This window comes from Vanessa cardui, chromosome 16, assembly GCF_905220365.1.
Source record: "Vanessa cardui chromosome 16, ilVanCard2.1, whole genome shotgun sequence".
Classification (NCBI taxonomy): domain Eukaryota; kingdom Metazoa; phylum Arthropoda; class Insecta; order Lepidoptera; family Nymphalidae; genus Vanessa; species Vanessa cardui.
In genome coordinates, this window is record NC_061138.1 from 2,398,323 (window position 1) to 2,421,180 (window position 22,858).

General features: G+C 37.6%; 1 protein-coding gene across 1 annotated transcript in view; it reads left to right on the forward strand.

Annotated features, from left to right (window-relative positions):
• The first annotated feature begins 9,079 nt into the window (after positions 1 to 9,079).
• Positions 9,080 to 22,858, forward strand: part of LOC124536469 (peptide transporter family 1-like) — a 34,501-nt gene continuing 20,722 nt past the window's right edge. Inside the window, exons 1-4 of the mRNA XM_047113021.1 lie at positions 9,080 to 9,148; positions 10,300 to 10,381; positions 14,028 to 14,169; positions 22,214 to 22,300. Coding sequence (XP_046968977.1) covers positions 9,098 to 9,148; positions 10,300 to 10,381; positions 14,028 to 14,169; positions 22,214 to 22,300 — 362 coding nt within the window. The 5' untranslated portion in view covers positions 9,080 to 9,097. The remainder of the gene's footprint in view (positions 9,149 to 10,299; positions 10,382 to 14,027; positions 14,170 to 22,213; positions 22,301 to 22,858) is intronic.

The following is a 22,858-nucleotide window of genomic DNA, read 5'->3' on the forward strand; positions in this document are numbered from 1 at the left end:
ATATGAATCGGTGAAGGGTGATAAAATGCTATTATTATAGTTTGTATAGTTCTATGAGGACCCTCATTACATCGGCTTTTTCCGGTTATTAGCAAGCCCGCCGCTAGCAGTTTTGTCGCCCGCGTGCTATACCTGTTATGCCGCGCTTTTTTCGCTGCAAAAACGCATAACACTTTTCCTCCACATAAGGTTGTGTACTGTGTATACCTACTAAAAAATCAACGTTACCAACTGTTCCCACGGTCCCGTAAAACGAAAGTCTTGTTACGAGCATTAAGAGAGTCCACCCAAATAGGTGCACCATGCAATGCCATAGAGAGCACGCAGGCACGGTGTTTAAGGTCCTCCTATGTTGGCATTGATGAGCTTCAAGCAGAATTGGACAAAATCTTGCCTGAAACTCCTGTCTACCATTCAGGATGAGGCCCTGATCCCTCATATGTGTCTGCGCCTTAATTACCAACCCTCGGAGGGCGATAGACGCTCCTCGAGGGGATCTCAACGAGGACCGACCGACTAGGATGGCCTCCGTTTTAGTTAGAGAAACCTTCAAGACCAGCATCTCGATTCGGTCCACCGTGAACGACACTCCGACCTTAGGGCCATCATCTGAAAGGTTCGCCTCGTCACCGTGATGAGGGCGTCGTCTGCGTAGGACAACACAATCATCCCGGGCAAGGTCGGTGCCCGCAGGAGCCAGTCAAAACCAACACCAGACGCCGGACAAGTCGTCCATCGACCCTTCCCAAAGGCTCACCCGATCCTGGAGGTATGCCCCAACGGCCTTCTGAGATAAGAACGCAACTCGTCATATCGAAGTGCCGATATGACGAAATCATATCGAAATATGGTCTCGAAAGGACGACGGCGAGCTTCAAGATGTCCAACGAATATCTGCTGATGTTAAGTAAAAATATAATTTAAAAAAAAGGATGACTTTTGAAGGCGTTTGCCACGTCCGGTGATACCGCTAAGACTACGTTCCCTTGGGCCACCGCCTCCGTTGTCCGAGTCTTCGGGGTGTTTTAGAGCATTGATGGTTGAGTGACCCGCCCTGTTTCCCGGAAATAGCTCCCCGACCAGTTGCAGGAGACCTGGCTTTAGTTATTCCGTAACAGGAGCGCCGTGTATCCGGAGCTTCCCTCGCAAACCACGATAGGGGCGCCCCCACGTGTCCCTGTTCAAGTCCATTAAAAGCTCTTCCTTTGCTCTTTGTTTACTGGCGGCTTTACGGCCCACAGCTGTACCTCTAAGTTTGCGTTGAGCACGTTGCGCCTGCGACAGCGAACGTATGCCCTTCGTGCCCGGTTTGACGTCGCCCGTAGCTCGGCTATTTCGAGCGACCACCAATATACCCTTATAGCAATACCCTTCAAGCTGCCCTACGACAATACCCTACTAAGAGTAACTGATACCTAATCTATCAATTGATAAGGAAGCTTAAACGGGATTCTCCTAACTTCGACAGTACTGTTTTTCATAGGATAACGGACTTTTAACTTGCGATATTTTTCCATGCTTTGAATTTTGAATTTATTCTACTTAAGGATTTGTGGGAATTATAATATTGACTTGAATTAGGTACGTGATGTATTGCTCAATTTGCCGCCCCTTAGGCGTGCCGCCATCGTGCGTTGCACTGCCCTTTTTACGGCCCTGGTTATTAGTATGATTATAAACAAGGTTATATTTCTGTTAGTTCCTAGATTATTTTGCAACCCGCTATGTAGTGACGAGTATACGGATTACGGACGTAATGTATATACATATAGTTATATTTTTTTTTATTTCTGTAATTTAAAAAAATGGGCTAAATTTGCCGCCCTAAGCTCCAGCCTACTCTTAGCCTATTGGTAAATTCGCCACTGAGTGTTACAAATATTCTTGTATAGTTATCCAATCCAATCCATCAGCCCCTTTCCGTTCACTGCTGGACATAGGCCTCTTTAATTGCATCCCACAGAGATCGTTCTTGGGCTACTCGCATCCAGCTCCTGCCAGCCGTTTTGCGTAAGTCGTTACACCACCGTGCCCGAGGACGTCCTACACTGCGTTTGCCGAGACGCGGTCTCCACTATAGAACACGTTTCCCCCAACGGTTATCGGTTTTGCGACAAATATGGCCAGCCCACTGCCACTTCAGCTTCTTCAGCTTCAGCTTCAGCACTAATCCGGTGGGCTATGTCGATGACTTTGGTTCTCGGGCGGATCGCCTCATTTCTGATGTGATCCCGCAGAGAAACGCCGAGAATAGCCCTTTCCATAGCACGCTGAGCGACTTTAAACTGGTGGACCAGCCTTGCCGTGAGTGTCCACGTTTCGGCTCCATATGTCATGACGGGTAGGACGCACTAGTTGAAGACTTTCGTCTTAAGGCACTGTGGGATTGACGATGTAAAGATTCGACGTAATTCTCCAAACGCTGCCCAACCTAGCTGAATTCTTCTATTGACCTCGTCCTCACGGTTGTTTCTACCAAATCGCAAAGTCTGCCCAAGGTAGACATATTTTTGAACAAATTCGAGGACGGTATCGTGTATCGCAATAGGTTCCTGTAGAACATGTTCATTGAACATGACCTTGGTTTTATCCAAGTTCATCCGTAGGCCGATAAGCATAGAAGAATCAGCCAGCTCGTTCATCATTTGTTGTAGGTCTTGCAGCGTTTCTGCCACGATGACGATGTCGTCTGCGAATCTCAAGTGAGAGATGTATTCGCCATTGATGTTGATGTCACGTCCTTTCCAGTTCAGCATCTTGAACATATCTTCCATTGCATTAGCGAACAATTTGGGTGAAATATTCGGTCCGAAACCCGGCCTGTTCCGGGGGTTGGAATTCGTCGAATCTTCGCGCCAGATGGTTCGTGGTCACTCTTGAGAACAGCTTATAGACGTGACTCAGTAGGGATATGGGACGATAGTTCTTCAACAGGGTTTTGTCTCCCTTTTTGAAGAAAAGGACGACCACACTCCTACTCCACGCCTCCGGAGTTCTCCCTTCGAAGAGGACAGAGTTAAAAAAGCTTTTGGAGTTCCTTGAGTACCGGATTACCTCCTGCTTTTAATAAGTCTATAGTAATACCGTCCTCTCCAGGGGCTTTTCCATTTTTAAGCTGTTTAAGATTACAATCTCGATTTCGCTAACACTGACTTCAGGCAGGTCTTCTGAGAAATGGCGTGTTAATGTAGCTCTAGAATCCTCATTTTCGGGATCAGGTCGAGATGCATGCGATGCGTATAACCGGCCGTAGAAATCCTCTACTTCCGAAAGGACTGCCGGCTTGGAAGAAACGACTTCTCCACTTGCTATGGTCACCTTCGTCAGGTGGCTCCTTCCAAGAGATTGTACGAACACTTTAGACCCCCGATTCTGCTCGATTGCTCTTTTAATCGTAAGAGTATTGGAGCACCGGAGGTCGTGGCGTACGCGCTTGCTGATCTCTTGGTTTTGTTGCCGCATCTCTGACGAAGTGATAGGTGGGTTTCACGTCGTTTCTTCATTAGCCCTAGAGTCTCTTCTGAAAGTTTGGACTTCCTGCCCTTACGCTGCATGCCACAAAATCTTGTACCTTCTTCCCTGAGAATTCGAACTACATTTTCTAGGGTCTGGTTTACGTCTGTTGTGGTTTTCACGGCAGCGAATCGCTTCCCCAGGTTTGACTGGAACGTTTCAGATCCCGCAATGGGTTGGAGCAGCTTTGGTCGGAGCGTGGACTTCATCAGACGGACGCGTTCGGCCCTAAAATCGATATTCAGAGAGCCTCGGACAAGTCGGTGATCACTACCGTTATTGAACCTGTTGATCACTGAGACGTCTCTGAATATATGCCTCTTGTCTATCATGATAAAAAAAAAATTCTTTATTTTCTTTAACAAGTTTGTACTTAAATATAAAGTTGTTGGAGTCTCCTTTGAAGCATATGAAAAGCCTGTGCCAGGAAACTCCGCTCTTCCATATCACGAATTAGGTACAAGTATACAAGATTTTTAATGTACAACAATAATAAAGAAACAATATAAAAGTAATAATAAGAGAAGTAATTACTAAAAAGAATGCAAATGTGGGATAAAAATGTATGTGTATGCATGCGTGCACGTGTGCATTTGTGTGTGTGTGTGTGTGTGTGTGTGTGTGTGTGTGTTGGTGTGAGTAGGATATGAATGCTAGTTCCTATTTTCTAAAAAAAAATCTGTTTCTTGAAGACTTAAAGATTTTTAAAAAAAAGACATTAAAAGAAAAAAAAAAAACTATCATGACTGTATTTTTTTAAATGTTGAAAAAGAGTAACTACTGTGTTCCTTGCCGATTCTTCTCGGTAGAATCTACTTTCTGTACCGGTGGTAGCTTGACTTAATTGTTAGATGACGATTCAAAAGTGCTTGTAAAAGCCCATTTAAATAAAGTTTATTTTGATATTGATTTTGACTTAACTAAATAAAGTATTTAGACTAATATCTGTTTCTTGGTTATCAATTGTAGATCTGTTTGCCAGTCGGCAAAGGACTCCTCCAACCTTTTCCACTCATCCCTTTCTCCAGCCACTCTGTTCCACATGATCTTATAGTTATGCCTGTTTATTTTAATAACTGTTTCGATTGGAATAGGCTTTATCTATTAATATACATAAGCTCGTCTATCAATGGTTTTCTTTTAATATATGTACGACTTCAGTTTAATATCGGGCAAAGTTAAAACTGTCTGTTTTCTGCGTCGCACAACCACTTTGTGGAACCAGCTTTCGCCAGCGGTTTTTCCGCACCGATACGACATGGGAACCTTCAAGAAAAGAGCGTACCCTTCCTTAAAGGCCGGCAACGCACCTGCAATCCCCCTGGTGTTGCAGATTCCCATGGGCGGTGGTAGTCACTTTCCATCAGGTGAGCCTCCTGCTCGTTTGCCACCTATCTCATAAAAAAACCTGTCTTATTTAAATAGGCTATTTGACAATGCGAAAAATAAATTGTGAATTATTGTAATCAGTGTATATTACGAGTTTAAAAATGGTTATTTACTAACGAAACATGAAAATAATACTTAGTTTATTCATAAATCTATAAATAAAAATGCATTTTTTCAAACGTTTGTCACGTGACACAAAACGCTCCTGATTGGCCGGGCTTATGATGAAGTCTTTTTCTTGTTAACCTTGCTTTTCTACCCTATGTACTACAGATTAAAATACAGGAAAGTGATGTCACCTACCCCATTGCAACGCCATATTGTCCAAGTAGCGTTTTTGAGCGCTATTTAAATATGGAATTTTTAATATGATTTTTTTCGACAAATATGTACTAGAAATAAAAAAATCTACTTTTACTGGGTCCTTACTTCTACTAAATAATATGAAATGGATTTTAAAAACCAGTCAAATAGCCCATTGATCCGTATTTGATTGTAATATTATTATTAAATAGTCGCTAAGGTTTTTTTATTAAATCTCAAAAGTTTTCCTGAAATATGTAGCATACGCTTTGAAATTGTAGTACACTGACGTTTAATATTAATATAATATAGACCTCACTCAAGAAGGCGCCTCTACTTTAAAATATCAATATCAGCCTGCATTGTATAAGTAAGTGACAGTCATGCTTAGGAGATATCAGGGTGCATGAGATGAATTAAAAAACAGCAACAAAATGCAAATTAGATACATAATTAATAAAATTGAACAAAGTTAAGTTTGTTTCATTGAAAAATAATGAATTGGACGTGGAGAGGGCGGCTCCGTGAGTGAATAGATCTTTATAATGTAGAAACGTAAGTTAAAAGTAAGTAAAAGTAAAGTAACAGCCTGTATATTTCCCACTGCTGAGATAAGGCCTCCTCTTCCATTAAGGAGAGGGTTTGGAACATATTCCACCACGCTGTTCCAATGCGGGTTGGTGGAATGCACATTAGACACATGCAGATTCCTCACGATGTTTTTCTTCACGGCCGAGAACGAGATGAATATTATAAACACAAATTAAGCACATATTATAGTGGTGCTTGTCTGGGTTTGAACCCGTAATCATCGGTTAAGATGCACGCGTTCTAACCACTGGGCCATCTCAGCTCGTAACCTAAAACCATTAACACTTTATCAACAGCTTTGACCCCCATTTGACTATCTAGTATTGAAAATTAAAATGCATTAATTGCCCAAGCTGAAAATATCTGGGTCACAACAACAACAATAGCCTGTAAATTTCCCATTGGAGGGCTAAGGCCTCCTCTTCCTTTGAGGAGGTTTGGAACAAATTTCACCACGGTGTTCCAATGCGGGTTGCTGGAATACATATGTGGCAGAATTTCTATGAAAATGAGACAAACAGGTTTCTTCACGATGTTTTCCTTCACCGCCGAGCACGAGCTGCATTATAAACACAAATGAAGCACATATATAGGGGTGCTTGTCTGGGTTTGAGCCTGCAGTCATCAGTTAAGATGCACGCGTTCTGATTAGAGCACGTGCATCTTAACTGATGATTAATTAGAGTGGTTACTTTATCTTGGCTATCTGTGTCAATAAAAGTTAGGTATATACTCGTGTATTTGAATATTTTATTTTACATCATCGATCATTTTTGTTGCATGGAAGGGCGTGGCGGAGGCGTGAAACTTAATCTATTAAACAAATGTTTGCAATAATATTTGTGATGAGACTAACGTACATACATATATTATAATGTTTGTTCTGCATATATTTCTTTGTTCTTGCTGATTTTGTTTATTTGAACTGTACGTTTCTGTGTATTTGGGGATAGTGAGTATGATATCATGAAATGGAAAATTATAAATTCATTTCCCATGGCAGAAACCAAATGATTGTTATTATTGTTGATTACCTACAAACCGATTTATACCACGATAGACGTTCGTAATTATTTCTGACCTGCTTGATCCTTTGACTTTGCGTAAAGATTTTGCATCACTCTGCATCTTCTACGGTTTTTTTTTTTCTTAAAGAATGTTCCGAGGAATTGTTTGTATCAATTCCGGCTATGGGATTTCTCCTTCGGACGTCTTACGGACATCTACAAGTTCGAAAATCCTCAACAACGCTATTCTTAAGGAATTTTCTGCCTCGCACAACCACACATATATTCGTGTCTTATGCCAAATAATATTTTTATACCTACGATTTGCTGTTGAAACATTTTGTCCTTGGTGATGTGTGTCGAGCTTCTTTAAATATATAACATCACGCTTTATTGTCTCCACTGGTGACAGGAGGGCGTCACCAGTGGTTCATTTTTCCCAAAGGATCGGAATTATGAATTACGAATTATTCGACGGGGAAATGCTGAATTCTTGCTACGCGGTCAAGATTTATGCAGTAAATATTATGATAGCTTCTTAATTAAAATTTGTATCGATTATACGATGCCGATTATAATATTTTGATACACGTTTGTCCGAATTAGTTGTGCTAGGACGACTGAATGGCAAAGATTGCCTTTTGATTCGATAAAGTGATAATTTACTAGTACAATTATCACCTTGTATCCTATAATGTGAGATAGTGACATTGAATACAATGTGTGTAATATTTATAAGGTTTGTGCATCAGGTCTGTGCATTAGCGCTGTAAGTAGTTTTAAACAATAAGTCACATAATCAATCAGATACCAACCTTGGTGGTAGATTTTGTGATGAGTTAATTTAACATTAGAGCCGAAATGCGCCTAGTGGTTAGAACGCGTGCATCTTAACCGATGATTGCAGGTTCAAACGCAGGCAAGCACCACTATAATATGTGCTTAATTTGTGTTTATAATTCATCTCGAGCTCGGCTGTGAAGGAAAACATGAGTCAACCTGCATGTGTCTAATTTCACAGAAATTCTGCCAAACGTGTATTCTACCAACCCACATCGGAACAGCGTTGTGGAATATGTTCCAAACCTTCTCCTCAAAGGACAGGAGGCCTTAGCTCAGCAGTGGGAAATTTACAGGTAGCTGTTTTTGCTGTTTGTTGTAATAGTACTTGACTTGCAAAATGCCTTTCTAACGAGTAAAGCAGTGTTAACAAATCGTTTGCTCCTAAAGTATCTCATACACAGTATCTAATAGTTTGCATAGTGACATTGGGAACCGCAGACACAACTATTCCTTGATAAGGAACTCGAATAACAACGAAATAGTTATCATGTGAGACGATCAGTTTGAGTGTGTTTATACTGCTGAACAGATTTTCAACTGGTTTTTACCAATGGACGCAGTATTTATAACGATGTTTGTTAAAAAAATAACTACTACCTAACTTAGTAAAGTAATATAGTAACGAGTAACTTATATATATGTACATATGAGGTGCGATGGCCCAGTGGTTAGAAAGCGTGCATCTTAACCGATGATTGCGGGATCAAACCCAGGCAAGCATAAATATAAATATATGATTAATTTGTGTTTATAATTCATATCGTGCTCGGCGGTGAAGGAAAACATCGTGAGGAAACCTGCTTGTGTTTAATTTCATCGAAATTCTGCCATATATGCATTCCACCAACCCGCATTGGAACGTGGTGGAATATGTTCAAAACCCTCTCCTTAATGAAAGAGGAGCCCTTATCCCAGCTGTGGGAAATTTACAGGCTGTTACTTTACTTTACTTATGTACATATACGTGCATATATATTAATAACGATACGTATTTCGTTGTAACGTTATTATTCTTTCATATTATAATATAAAGTCGCTTACCACTTTATGTCCCTATGTACGCTTAGATCTTACTTACTAATTACACAACGGATTTTGATGCGGGTTTTTTTAATACATAAATTGATTCTAGAGAAAAGTTTATATGTGTAATAAATATAAATAATTTTAGAGGTTCGTAAAGTTTAGCGTAAAAAATACGTTCTGTAGTATATTTAGTATCAGCATTGCACCCACGCGAAGCCGAATAGAATAAGAAAATAATAATAATATAAATATAAATAATAAAATATTTTACGAGTAAAGTTGTGTTAATTAAGTTGTTTCTTTAACTTACCAAACTGTATGTTTTAATAAGATACGTAATATTTTATAACGTCTTGTTTGCTGAGTGAAATGTATATATTAGGAGATCGTTTATCATTTGTGATAGTCGTAAGGAGGCATTAAGAATGACAGCATCAAGGGACATTGTAAATGTGAAACGCGCTGAGGGATCGGTGGTTTGTATTACATTTAAAAAGAAGGTTTTATATATTTTTTGTTACAGTGATGTTAAGTGAAATGTGTATTCGATAATGTGTATTCGATATATAGTTCGATAAGTTTTAGTGATGTTTTGGTAAGTAATTTTATCGATAATTGTCGATTTGTTATTTAAGTGACGGCTTTTATTAAATCAACAATCACTTTGTTATCGATATTGTTCAATGAATAGGATGTTCAGTGAACAGGTGCGTCTGGCTCGAAGATTGCTCTTAATGCAAAGCCAGCAGTTCTTAATTTTCATGTTATTAAATTGTGTAAAACTTGTATTAACTTTCTCTCGTATTGGATAGTCGTATGGAATGTTGTACACTAACCCGCTATAGAAATGTTTTATTAATTTTATTTCAGACAAATCTAGCGAAGTCTTTTAATTCTAACAAGATTTAATATTTTTTTAATTTAAATTTCATTAGAGCTACACAGCGCCGTTGGTTAACGATGGATTTTGTATATATTAACTGATGATTGCGGGTTCAAACTCAGGAAAATCCAACTGAACTTTTATGTGCTTAATTTTAGTTCGTAGATCTTCGTTAGGACCAGCATTTAATTTCAACCGTAACGGAACAAATTGGTGGAATAGGCTTTAAGCTTTTTCTGAAAAGAGAGTAAAGGATAGGCAAGGCTCAACAGTTCGATATATACATTTACTATATGGTAAATTTCGTAAAAAACCTTAGCATAAAATTATTTTAACTATATACTGATTCATTTGTAAGAGCTATTAGAACGGGTTTTCGTTCAAGTATCTCTTTCTTTCAACGTTGTATTGAAATTTAAAAGAAAAAGACAAAGCATTTGTTATGTAAATAATGATTTTTACGTCATTATCATGAACATTTCTTACTATTTCATGTGTGTGTTATAGTTAAGCTGCGTGGTCAATATTGGTTTTAATACACCCTTCTGGTTCTTCACCAATTAGCGTTCAGGGCATCAAACTTAGTCTCATAATCCACTAGTTGAGATGTGATTTGTTTTACCATACATATACATATAACAGCTGTTTTCTTTTCTATTGGTGTTTAAAAATAATTGTTCTTTATTGACAATATAAAGATGTATCTTAGTTTTGATGTATTGTAAATATTATCTTTGTTTGTAGGGAAGAGATCGTTTTCCTCGAATAGTAATAATAATAATGATTGCTGAGTTCTGCGAACGTTTTTCCTACTCTGGTATGAGGGGTGAGTTATTTCATTGTAGTTAATTTAAATACATATTTTACTTTACTTTACTTTATACTTTACTGAACACCACAAACAGAAATTAAATTAATTGAAACGAAAGGCAATAACAACTACCAATTTATATATATTTTTAGTATTCATATAATTTGTCTTTATAATTTATATCGTGCTCAGCGGTGAAGAAAAACATCGCGAGGAAACCTGCATGTGACAAATTTCATAGAAATTCTGCCACATGTGTATTTCACCAACCCGCATTGGAACAGCGTGGTGGAATATGTTCCAAACCTTCTCCTTAAAGGGGGAGGAGGCCTTTAGCCCAGCTGTGGGAATCTACAGGCTGTTGTGTTTGTTGTTGTTTTAGTGTTCTATTATATTCTACTTGCTATCGCACATCCCTCATTTCTTTCTGTTACTACGGTTGCCATTGGCAACAGACTCCGTAGCATAAACAAGCGAATGACGTTCCGATAGGAATGGTTCGGTTATTCAATTCCTCTCACTGTATAATTGGATGTGACGGTGCTAACAGTCCTGGCACAGCTTTAGCTTTGGCTTGGCTGGGCTTTAGCTTGGCTGATTTGACTGGGCTCGGTTCAACTCGGTTTAGCATATAGCATTGCATAGCACGGCGTTATAAAATACAACATGGATAAATAAATATAAAAGGCGTACACAGCGAAGTAACTATATTTAGTCTGACACTTATTTGTTTCTCATTCAAATAAACGCTGTACCTATATTGTTTTAATATATTTTCCTATTTCCTTGTTTATTTTTCCGGTTAAAATGACATACTCAAACAATTTCCTTCCGGGAACAGAATAAAATGTAACAATTTGTATTTTTCCTAATGTTGATCAAAGCCCTTATTGCCTCTCAAGGCTAAAAAATGAATATCAAAACGAAAATATTCTTTATTCAATTAGTACAAAGGCACTTTTGAATCATGTTACAGTATTGGATTAAATGTAAAGCTTCAACTGATTCAGAACGTTGATTCTATCGAGATGAATCGATCACCATATACTTCGCTTATTGGATACCCACGTGGCAAAATGTTATACTACATGCATGTTTCTTTCTACCCTGTGCATGTGATAAGTTATAATTTGTATTAAAAAGATAGCGAAGCGTAGATACATCCACGACACTATTCATAATTCTGACAGTAAACAGGTCTGGAATTTCCTAAAAACTTTCGGTGTTGGTAAAGTTCCCGTTTCTGGTGACAATTTAGTGGATCTCAATGCTTTAAATTCACATTTTTCTACATCTCCTATTGTTTTGAACGATGTAATTAAATCAAATACTATTTCGGACTTGTCCAAACATGTATTACCGCAATGTTCTTCTTTCTCTCTTCAGCCAGTTACCGAAGATGATGTAAAGAAACATGTATCATCGATTAAATCAGCTGCAGTTGGTAGTGATTCGATTTGTTCCAGAATGATTCTCCCTATTCTCTCTGAGCTCCTTCCTGTCCTGACGCATCTGTATAATTACTCCATATATACCTGCACTTTTCCGTCAGTATGGAAAAATGCTCACATTATCCCTCTACCTAAAATACCTAACCCTAGTTCTCCTTCACACTATAGACCAATTTCAATCCTCCCTTTCCTTTCTAAAGTTTTGGAACATATCATTCACGAACAGTTGGCGTTTTACCTCGTGTCTAATCGTCTCCTGAGCCCTTGGCAGTCTGGTTTTCGAGCTGGTCACAGCACGGTTACAGCGCTTCTAAAGGTTACGGAGGACATTCGATACGCTATGGAGAATCGGCAACTTACTGTAGTTGTATTGCTTGATTTTACCAATGCATTTAACTCGGTAGATCATGATGTTCTTTTATGCGTTTTACGATCTTTAAACGTGTCATCCTCTGCGTGTATCTGGTTTGAATCATATCTTCGAGGACGCTCGCAGTGCATTCAGTTGGGTGAATTAAGCTCAAATTGGAGTGCGCTTAATTCGGGCGTTCCTCAAGGCAGTGTGCTATCCCCTCTTTTATTTTCTGTCTTCATGAATACTATATCAGCGGTAATTTCTTCTAAGTTTCACCTTTATGCAGATGATCTACAATTGTATCGCCACTTTCGTGTTGTGGATGTTACTACGGCTATTACTGGTATAAACGAAGACCTCAAACGGATTCACAATTGGGCTAACAGTTTTGGCCTTGTCGTGAATCCCGCAAAATCGCAGGCATTAATTGTTGGAAGTCGGTATATGCATAAATGTCTCTCTTTAAATAGCATTCCTCCTTTGGCATATAACGGCATACCAATTAATTATACCGAGCATGCCAAAAATTTGGGTCTTCTTTTCAGTAGTGACCTGTCCTGGTCCAAGCATATCAATGAGGTAAGTAAAAAGATTAATTTCTCCTTTCACTTCCTTAAACCTCTTCAATATTTCCTTCCTACAAAAACAAAAACTCTTCTTGTTCAATCTCTTTTGCTTCCTCTGATAGATTATGCTGATTCCTGTTTTCTCGACGCTACTGAAGAACTGCTTGATAAACTTGAGACGCTACAAAATTTATGCATCCGCTTCATTTTTGGTCTACGCAAATTTGATCATGTCTCTAGATTTCGAGCTGAACTCAAGTGGCTTCCTATACGTCTTCGCAGGGATACTCACGTTCTATGTCTCCTTTATAATATACTTTTTAATTCCTTATATCCCAATTACCTTCGAAAACGTTTCAAGTTCTTGCATCCTCCTGGTTCTCCTTGCCGTCCTAATGTCCAGCTCCTACTACAAATCCCTTCTCATAATTCTAATTTTTACACCTCCGCTTTCACAGTGCATGCAGCGCATTTATGGAACGCTCTGCCGTGCAGGATTCGCACTTCTAATTCAATTCACATTTTTAAAAAGAAGTTAAAAGAGCATTTCTTATCAGTCTCCTAATTTTGGCATATTAAGTAGTGTATATGTATTTATATGTATGTATATTATAAGCATTTATATATGTAAACTTTAATGTATTATATATATATATATTTCTCATTTTTAGTTTAGTATTTGTTTTAGTTTTATTTTGTAATTGTAAACTCTTGCCTGTCTACCTTTCACTGTTCTGTCTATTTTCACTCTTCTGGGTATGCTGGAAGAAATCTCTTATAGGGATAAGCATACCTTTTAAATTTTGCTTTCCTGTGACTTATATATTTGTATCTGTACTGTATCTGGCAAATTTTAAAAAACTGTTAAATAAATAAATAAATAAAAATAAATTTGTTTTTAATTATAAAAACAACTGCTTCGATCCTGCAATTCGTTTAAGAATTGTTGATTGGTTTCAACTGAGCCATTGAAATTATGAAAACGAAAATGACAATTTCATGAAATAAGGATGGATACTATTGGTAATTCGGCCATCCCTATCCCATTCATTTTCATCTCACCATACGGATGACAGACGCTTGCATACCTCCTTCATCCTTAACGAAAATTCCCCACTGCGCAAGTGCGTAGAAGAGTTGCTCTATTCTTCTCTATTGAGAGCACACATACATATTTTTTATGAATACACAGTCACATAACAGTTCTCACACATACAAAGAAATGGAATTCAATTCAGTTATTCTAAATTAAAAAAAGAACTCCTTTGTATGTGTGTAATTTTTTTCAGCATTCCTCACGCTCTACCTTCGCAGTAAACTCGGATACTCGGACGAAGGTGCGACAGAAATATATCACGTTTTCAGCACATTCGTATACTTTTTTCCGATCCTCGGCGGTATACTCGCCGACAACTATCTCGGTAAATTTCGGTGAGTATTATGTTAATTTATCTTATATATTAATAGCGTAAGACAATATTTTCCCATAGATCTTGGGGCGATATCTGCACATAGAAAATCGGTATGACGATATGGTCTCATTATGAATCCAGCTATAGATGTGCATAAAAAGAGGATTATTGATTGCAATTTGCTAAATTGTTACGATCTACCAAAGAATTAATTTTAGTGAGCGGAAAAAAGTCACTGGCCGGTAAGAGACTGATGCTATGGGGTTATAATAAAAAAAAAAAATTAAAAATGTAAATAAAATTAAAGTAAATTGTTATCGTCAAACTCCAATTCTAAAAGAACAAATGGGTACCATTTGAAAAAGTTAATTTAAAAAAGGTTGCGTCGTTTTAGCGCCTAATACAAATGAGTGGCTTGCAGTTTACAATGAAATGAAATAAAAAAACCTGTCATAAGTTTCGAAAAAAAAAAGTTTTGAACGTGAAGTTTCGCGGGAAATTCACTAGTTATATTTTAATTTTCGAAAACAGGCTAACAAATAATTACTTGATGAAAATAAATATTATTTTACTCTATCCGTGCCGCCAATATTGGCATTTATCATTTTAAAATCCACGTGCGTGTAATTACTTTATACTCTTTACAAATTTTCTCTTCAATCCGTAATTGACATTGCTGCATCATCGCTTATTACTATTTAAAATTTGTAGTCTCGTAAAAGTGACGAAATTTAAATTAATAAATGTAATAAAAAGCATGCAGAGTTCTTTTACGAAATTTTAATAAATAATATCTGTTTGATGTTTTGTAAAAACTTACGTTTTATTATCTATACTTATAATAAATCTGTAGAGAGGCCATTTCTGTACATGAAATTTATTTAAAAAAAAACTGTCAAGGGATGATAAGGGATCGCTACTGGTGCCAAAAATGCAATCAGTAAAATTTTTGTCTGTCTGTCTGTCTGTCTGTCTGTCTGTCTGTATATTCGTTATAGAAACAAAAACTACTCGACGGATTTTAACGAAATTTGGCACAATTATTCTTCCTACTCCTGGGCAGGTTATAGTATACTTTTCATTACGCTACGATCAATAGGAGTAGAGCAGTGAAGGGAAATATTGGGAAAACGGGAGAAGTTACTCCATTTTTTAAGCTTCCGTCGCGTGTGCAGCCTTAATGGTTAAAGCTACATAGAAATCATGTACGACACAAATGTTCTTAAATTATTATATAAAAATAAATTCCTCGACAGCATATGTCTATCTTTCACAGTTGACTCACAATAACACGTGAAACTTCCGGAAGCTTAGCAATTCGGCGCTTTCTGACTATATTTGTCTACTCTTACGTTTACAATACTCTCACTCATCCCTAATTACAAAAGTTCACATTATTACCTATTCAATAAAAAAAAGAATCATGTAAATCGGTGTAGAAACACCAAAGTTATACATGAAATACGCTATAAGTCATCGCGCGTGAATACAGAATCATGCCATAAGGATTATTTTTGTGTATCGGTTGCCGCGTTCGACGCGCTACGCCGCGGGAGGTATAAAAAGGCGGCGGGTCCGCGCGCGAGCTTCATACAATATTTGGCTGTTGATGCGAATAGACGTTTAGAGTGTTCGACCTTATTGACAGACAATAATTGTTATTTACCAACCGTGCTTTTCAGCGCGACTTTTAGTCTAAGCATATTATTAGTTAAAATTTTATTTCTTTATAAGTGAAGTAGTAGTAGGTACGCATTTTAGTTATTGTGGTAGTGTTTAATTATATTAATAGTTTATTTTCGTAATTATCATATAATAATAATTATTACTATATAAGTATATCATATAATTATTACTATATATGTAAGTAGTGCTAAATATATACCATATTTAGTTATTATATAATATTAATAGGTTTCGTAAGTGTAAGGTAGCTTTGGTTACTGTTGATTGAAAATACACAATGCCACCTAAAAAAAGACCATCTTTATCTCGAAATTCGAGAGATGCTAAGAGGATGAGAAATGCGCGTTCTCAAGAATCGGCAGAGGAAAGAGCACATCGGTTAAACTCTATGAGAGTTAGTGCCTCAACTTCTCGAGCCAATGAAAGCTCTTCAGAGAGAGAGATGCGATTAGCAGCTGACAGAGAGAGACGAGTTACATCACGGGCGTCTCAAAGCTTTTCTCAACGAGAGCTGAGGCTTACCATTGACCGAGAACAACATGTGTTATCCCGAGCAGCTGAAACTGCTTCACAGCGAGAATTGCGTCTCACAGCTGACCGCGAACGACAAACTTTATCTCGCGAGTCTGAAACATTTACTGAAAGGGAATTACGTCTCACAGCTGACCGCGAACGGCATGCATTATCTCGCGAGTCAGAAACCTTCACTGAGAGGGAATTGCGTCTCACAGCTGACCGCGAACGTCATATATTGTCTCGCGAGTCAGAAACCTTCACTGAGAGGGAATTGCGTCTCACAGCTGACCGCGAACGTCATATATTGTCTCGCGAGTCAGAAACCTCCACTGAGAGGGAATTGCGTCTCACAGCTGACCGCGAACGTCATATTTTATCTCGAGAATCTGAAACTTTTACTCAATATGAAGACCGTTTGACAAATGATAGGGTGCACCACAATATTATTAGATCTCTCGAAGATGAACATGAGCATGAACAACGACTAGAGTCGGTACGCGAACATTACAATTCTTTGAGACAAGAACGATTAATAAGTTTGTCTAATGAAAGATTAAGAATCGAAAATATTCGGTCTCTTGAAACGGACGAACAGCGAGAGGCCCGTCTTACTGCAGACAGATTTCGACATAGTCTTAATAACTTAGATGTATACATAGAAGACTAACCTAGAAATACGGTGGCATGGTCCGACAAATATAAAAGTGGGTTTGCTTATAACCTCACAATTGATTACAAATCATCTTCTGTAATAGGCGATATGAACGTGGTATGTTCTTTTTGTAATGCTTCAAAGTGGAGCAAGGAGTCGGCTGGTTTCTGTTGTTCTGGAGGCAAAATAAATTTGCCTTCATTCGAAGACCCACCGGAACCTTTGAAATCACTACTTTTGGGGGAACATGTGCAATCTAAACAGTTTTTAGACAACATTCGCACTTATAATAGTGCATTTCAGATGACATCCTTTGGTGCGCAACAAATCTCCGAAGGTCCTTTCATGCCTACTTTTAAGATACAAGGTCAAGTTTACCATTTGATAGGATCTCTTTTGCCTGAAGACCAACCTAAGTTTCTTCAAATATATTTTGTATCCGACTACGACGAACAGTCGAATATAAGAAATCAATATTTCCCGAATTTAAATGCTGAACTCATTTCACAACTTCAGAACATGTTGCATCAGGTTAATTCGTATGTATGCAGTTTTAAATCGGCATTAGAAGCTCTTCCTGGAGATCATGATAACAATTATAAAATTGTTATAAATGCCGATAGGCGTCCAACGCAGGAGCACCCTGGGCGTTACAATGCTCCATCCACGAATGAAGTTGCTGTGGTATTGGTCGACCAGGAATGTGATAGGCGTGATATCGTTATCCGTTCTAGAGACAATCGTTTGCAACGTATTTACGAAACCCACAGAGCTTACGACAGTTTGCAATATCCTTTGATATATTGTCGAGGGGAAGATGGTTATAATTTTGCTTTATACCAAACTGATCCGCGTACAGGCGCACCTATTTATAATAAAAAGATTTCATGCCTTCAATTTTACTGTTACCACTTGCAAGTAAGACGGAATAGGTTTGTATACTTGCAACGTTTTCGTGGCTTATTCAATCAGTTTATTGTAGACATGTACGCAAAAATTGAAACCGAAAGATTAGTTTACATACGATCTAATCAAAGGCAGCTGCGCGCTGAAGAATACGTGCACCTTCGCGACGCCATGCAGCAAGATAATGATACGGTGAATATGGGCCGTTTAGTTATTTTGCCCTCTTCTTTTACTGGTGGTCCACGCTACATGCACGAACGTACTCAAGATGCTTTTTGTTACGTGAGAAAATATGGACGTCCCCACTTATTTATTACTGTAACTACCAATCCTAAGTGGGATGAAATCACTCGGGAGCTTCTTGAGGGTCAAGCACCGCATGACCGTCATGATATCATCGCAAGAGTTTTTCATTTAAAATTAAAATCAATGATAGATCTACTTACCAAAGATAACATTTTTGGAGAAGTATTATGTTACATGTATAGTGTTGAATGGCAAAAACGCGGCTTACCCCACGCACATATCCTGGTTTGGTTAAAAGATAAGGTTCGACCTAATGATGTAGACAGTTTAATCAGTGCTGAAATTCCAAGTCCGATTGCAGATCCTGAGTTATACGACATTGTTAAATCTCATATGATACATGGTCCATGTGGTGTATTTAACGGAAATTCTCCTTGCATGCAAGACGGTCGTTGCACTAAAAGATATACAAAAGCCTTAGTGGATGAAACTGTAACAGGACATGATGGATACCCATTATATCGTCGCCGTTCAAGAGATACTGGTGGTTTCACTGTTGAAAAGCGAGTATCTGGACAACAGGTTATTTTAGACAATAGGTGAGTCGTTCCGTATTCTCCTGTGTTGTCCAGAGCATTTCAAGCTCACATAAATGTTGAAATGTGTAATAGTGTAGAGTCAATAAAATATATTTGTAAGTACATTAATAAGGGCAGTGACCAAGCTACATTTGCTTTGAGAAATGAACATGATGAAGTTACGAGATATCAGTCAGGCAGATATATAAGTTCTTCAGAAGCTGTGTGGCGGATCTTAAGTTTCAACATTCATGAAAGATTTCCACCTGTGACTCATCTGGATGTTCATCTTGAAGGTGGTCAACGTATATATTTCAACGCCGAAAATGTCACAGAACGGTTAGAGAACCCTAGACAAACAACTTTATTAGCATTCTTTCGACTTTGCCAAACTGATGATTTTGCAAAATCTCTTTTATATGAGGAAGTTCCATCGTATTATACCTACGATAAGCAACGAGGTGTCTTTAATCGAAGACGCCGTGGCAGGCCTGTAGATGGTGAGTCAGGTATTTTCAAAGAACATGTTCTTGGCAGAGTATACGCCGTTCATCCTAACAACGCTGAGTGTTTCTATTTGCGATTATTATTACATACTGTGCGAGGACCAACCTCATTTATAGATTTGAGAAAAGTAGACGATGTTGTTTTTCCCACTTATCATGCAGCTTGCCAAGCGCGTCATTTGCTAGAAAATGATCAGCATTGGGATGACGCTTTAGCAGAATCCTGTGTTAGTGATAATCCAAGACGGTTACGTAATTTATTTGTAACATTACTCACATTTTGTAATTTGTCAGATGCTGTACAATTATGGAAAAATATAAAAACAAATTTTCAGAAGACTTTCTTAGAAATATATCTAACAACGATGAAGGCACAACTAATGATAATTTCCGTGATCTTGCCATAAATCAGTGCTTATTATTAGCTCTTCAGGATGAGTTAACAGCAGTTGGCGGTAAATCACTATGTGAATATGGTTTGCCAACACCAACCTCAGTCGGAGAAGTAACTAATAGGGAATATTCCGCAGAGATTAGCTACAACTTAATGGAACTGCTGACAACATTAGAAAACGGTATCCCAATAATGACTGCAGAACAACGTTCAGTTTATGATCGCGTGTGCAGAAGTGTCCAAAATAATTTGGGAACAATATGGTTTTTAGATGCACCTGGAGGAACTGGAAAGACCTTTTTGACTAAATTAATATTGGCTTATGTTCGAAATCAACGTAAAATAGCTCTTGCCGTAGCTTCATCCGGGATAGCTGCAACATTGCTACCAGGAGGTAAAACGGCTCACACAATGTTCAAAATACCAATTGATTTAGATTGCACGGAAAGTCCAACCTGTAGTATTTCAAGAAATAGTGACAAAGCTAAGGTATTACGCGAGTGTAATTTAATCATATGGGATGAATGTACGATGGCCCATCGAAAAGCAGTAGAAGCAGTAGATAGAACTTTAAGGGATATAAGACAAAATGATCGACCAATGGGCGGTATCACGGTTTTATTTTGTGGTGATTTCCGACAAACCTTACCGGTAATACCACGGGGAACCCGAGCTGATGAGGTTAGGGCTTGCCTGAAAAGCTCTTATTTGTGGCGTGATATACAGTCGGTGAATTTGACTATAAACATGCGAGTGAGAACTGGAGATAACCCGGATGATAGTCAATTTTCTGATACATTATTAAAGATTGGTGAAGGTACCTATCCACAACTACACCAAGGAAAACTTATTCTGACGCCTGAATTATGTTGTATAGTGCAATCTCAATCACATCTTATATCGTCAGTTTACGGTGACGTAACAAATATATTGAATAGGGACAATTCTTGGCTATGCGAAAGATCTATTTTAACTCCTCGCAATGATCAGGCAACTGAGATTAATAACAAAATACTGTCGAACATACAGGGGGAAAGCAAAGTTTATAGATCAATAAATAGAATGGTCGATGAACAAGAAACTATTAATTATCCGATAGAATTTTTAAATTCTTTAAATATGCCCGGACTTCCTTCTCACGAAATTTGTTTAAAAATTGGCATTCCGATTATTCTACTCCGAAATTTAAGACCACCAAAACTTTGCAATGGAACTCGACTAAAAGTAACCCAGTTGCAATTAACAAAATATAATCGAGGCTCAAATTTTAACTGGTTGCGGTGCAGGAGAAACCGTCTTTATTCCCAGAATACCCTTAATACCAAATAATTTTCCATTCCAATTTAAAAGGATTGCGTCCTTGCTTGTCCTTCCCAGTTTCGGTGTGTTATGCAATGACAATTAATAAGGCTCAAGGGCAGACTTTTCATGTTGCCGGAGTAGATCTCGGTGTCAGTTGTTTCTCTCATGGTCAGTTATACGTTGCTCTTTCCCGTGTTAGCAGTTCTAGAAATCTTTATGTTCACGTGCCGGACGGGTCAACTTTCAATATAGTTTACCCGGAAGCTTTGCGCTAAAGTATTTTGGTTCTATAGGTACTTAAGCCCCATGTGAACGTGATGAAAATAATATTACCAATACATTTTAATTTAATAACACACAAGGAGTTACACGTTGACGAAGTCACAGGCACAGCTATCTATACTTTTCTGCCGGAAGTCACTATTCCACGCGGACGAAGTCGCGGGCAAAAGCTAGTTTGTAGAATATATATGAAAGCTGTACAGCTTCTTCACTCGGTTGTAGATCTTTGTGTAAGCCTATATGGGTCGGTACCACCCACTCCTCAGAACAGTATTTAGTTTTAGTGTGAGGGATGAGTCAAACTCAAACTAAATTTCTTTATTCAATATAAAAGTATTACACTTTCTTATTGATGGTCAATTGAAACAGTACCATCGGTTCGGAAAAGATAATACCCTGACCTGAGAAGAACCGGCTAAAGAAACTCAACGGATTTTTTTATTGTCTCATATGTATAAACAATATAATATGAAATTAAATACTCAGGAGGCGATCGTTTCATTCCCAAGGTGTGCTATCAATCATAGAGTGTAACAGTGTATCTACAGACACATCTTAATTTATATCTAAATAAGGGTTCCAGGGTTCGTAGTGCATTGGCGATTTAGTGAATGGTTAGATGATATTTGTTACAGCGCCAATGTCTATGGGCGGTGGTGGCCATTTACCATCAGGTGGCCCACTTGTCCGTCCGCCACATATACATGTAATTAAACCAATATTGAAATTAGACGTAACTATTGTAAAAATTAAAACGATTTATGCATTAAAACAGCAACCACGTTCGATTTTCAAAATTTTAGAATTCAACTATCGAATTTGATTCTTAAAAAATAACCTGTAATTAATCAGATTTAAATTGGATTTCAAATCGTGCAAAGGAACTCAATGTTCGAAATAATAATAACGTCAATAAATGAGAAAAATTATATTATTTTCAATACCTATGGAAGAAATGACAAAACGTTTCTTTCTAATCTTATTTATTTTTTCAGGACAATCCTTTACTTGATGTTCGTCTATGCTGGTGGAAACATATTGGTAGCCATAACTGCTATACCTCATCTAGAAATACCGAAAAGGTAAGAAATATAAATAGTATTTTTTTACTTAAGGCCTTTTATTTACTACCTTATAAAACTTTAGGAAATGTGTTTGGATGAATGAATCTACATATATAATTCTAGAAGTTAAGATAGTATTATTTAATTAACTACATGTAATAATAAAATGTTATTGCCACTGTATATCCTGTTGACCACTTACTATCATCCCCCTATCTACCAATGTATATAATAAAAAAGTACATTAGGCCAGTCCCAACCATATTAGTAGTGAATATTTTTATTTACACTTTCTTATTATTTGTCATATCTCTACCACCGAAGAAAAGTGTTTCTTTTTATTTTCCGAAATTTAAATTACAAGTACAAAATAAAAATAAAACATTTTTTCAAAGTCTGTACCTACAGACTAAAATAATAATAATTTCATTGAATAAACACCTGTTTATTCAATGAAATTATTATTTACATTTGAATATTATTTAAGTCTTCCTAGGATATTTTTGTAAAAACATCACTGTCCTATATTATATAAACGGATGTAAATAACAATTCACAATACAGTATAGTAGTATT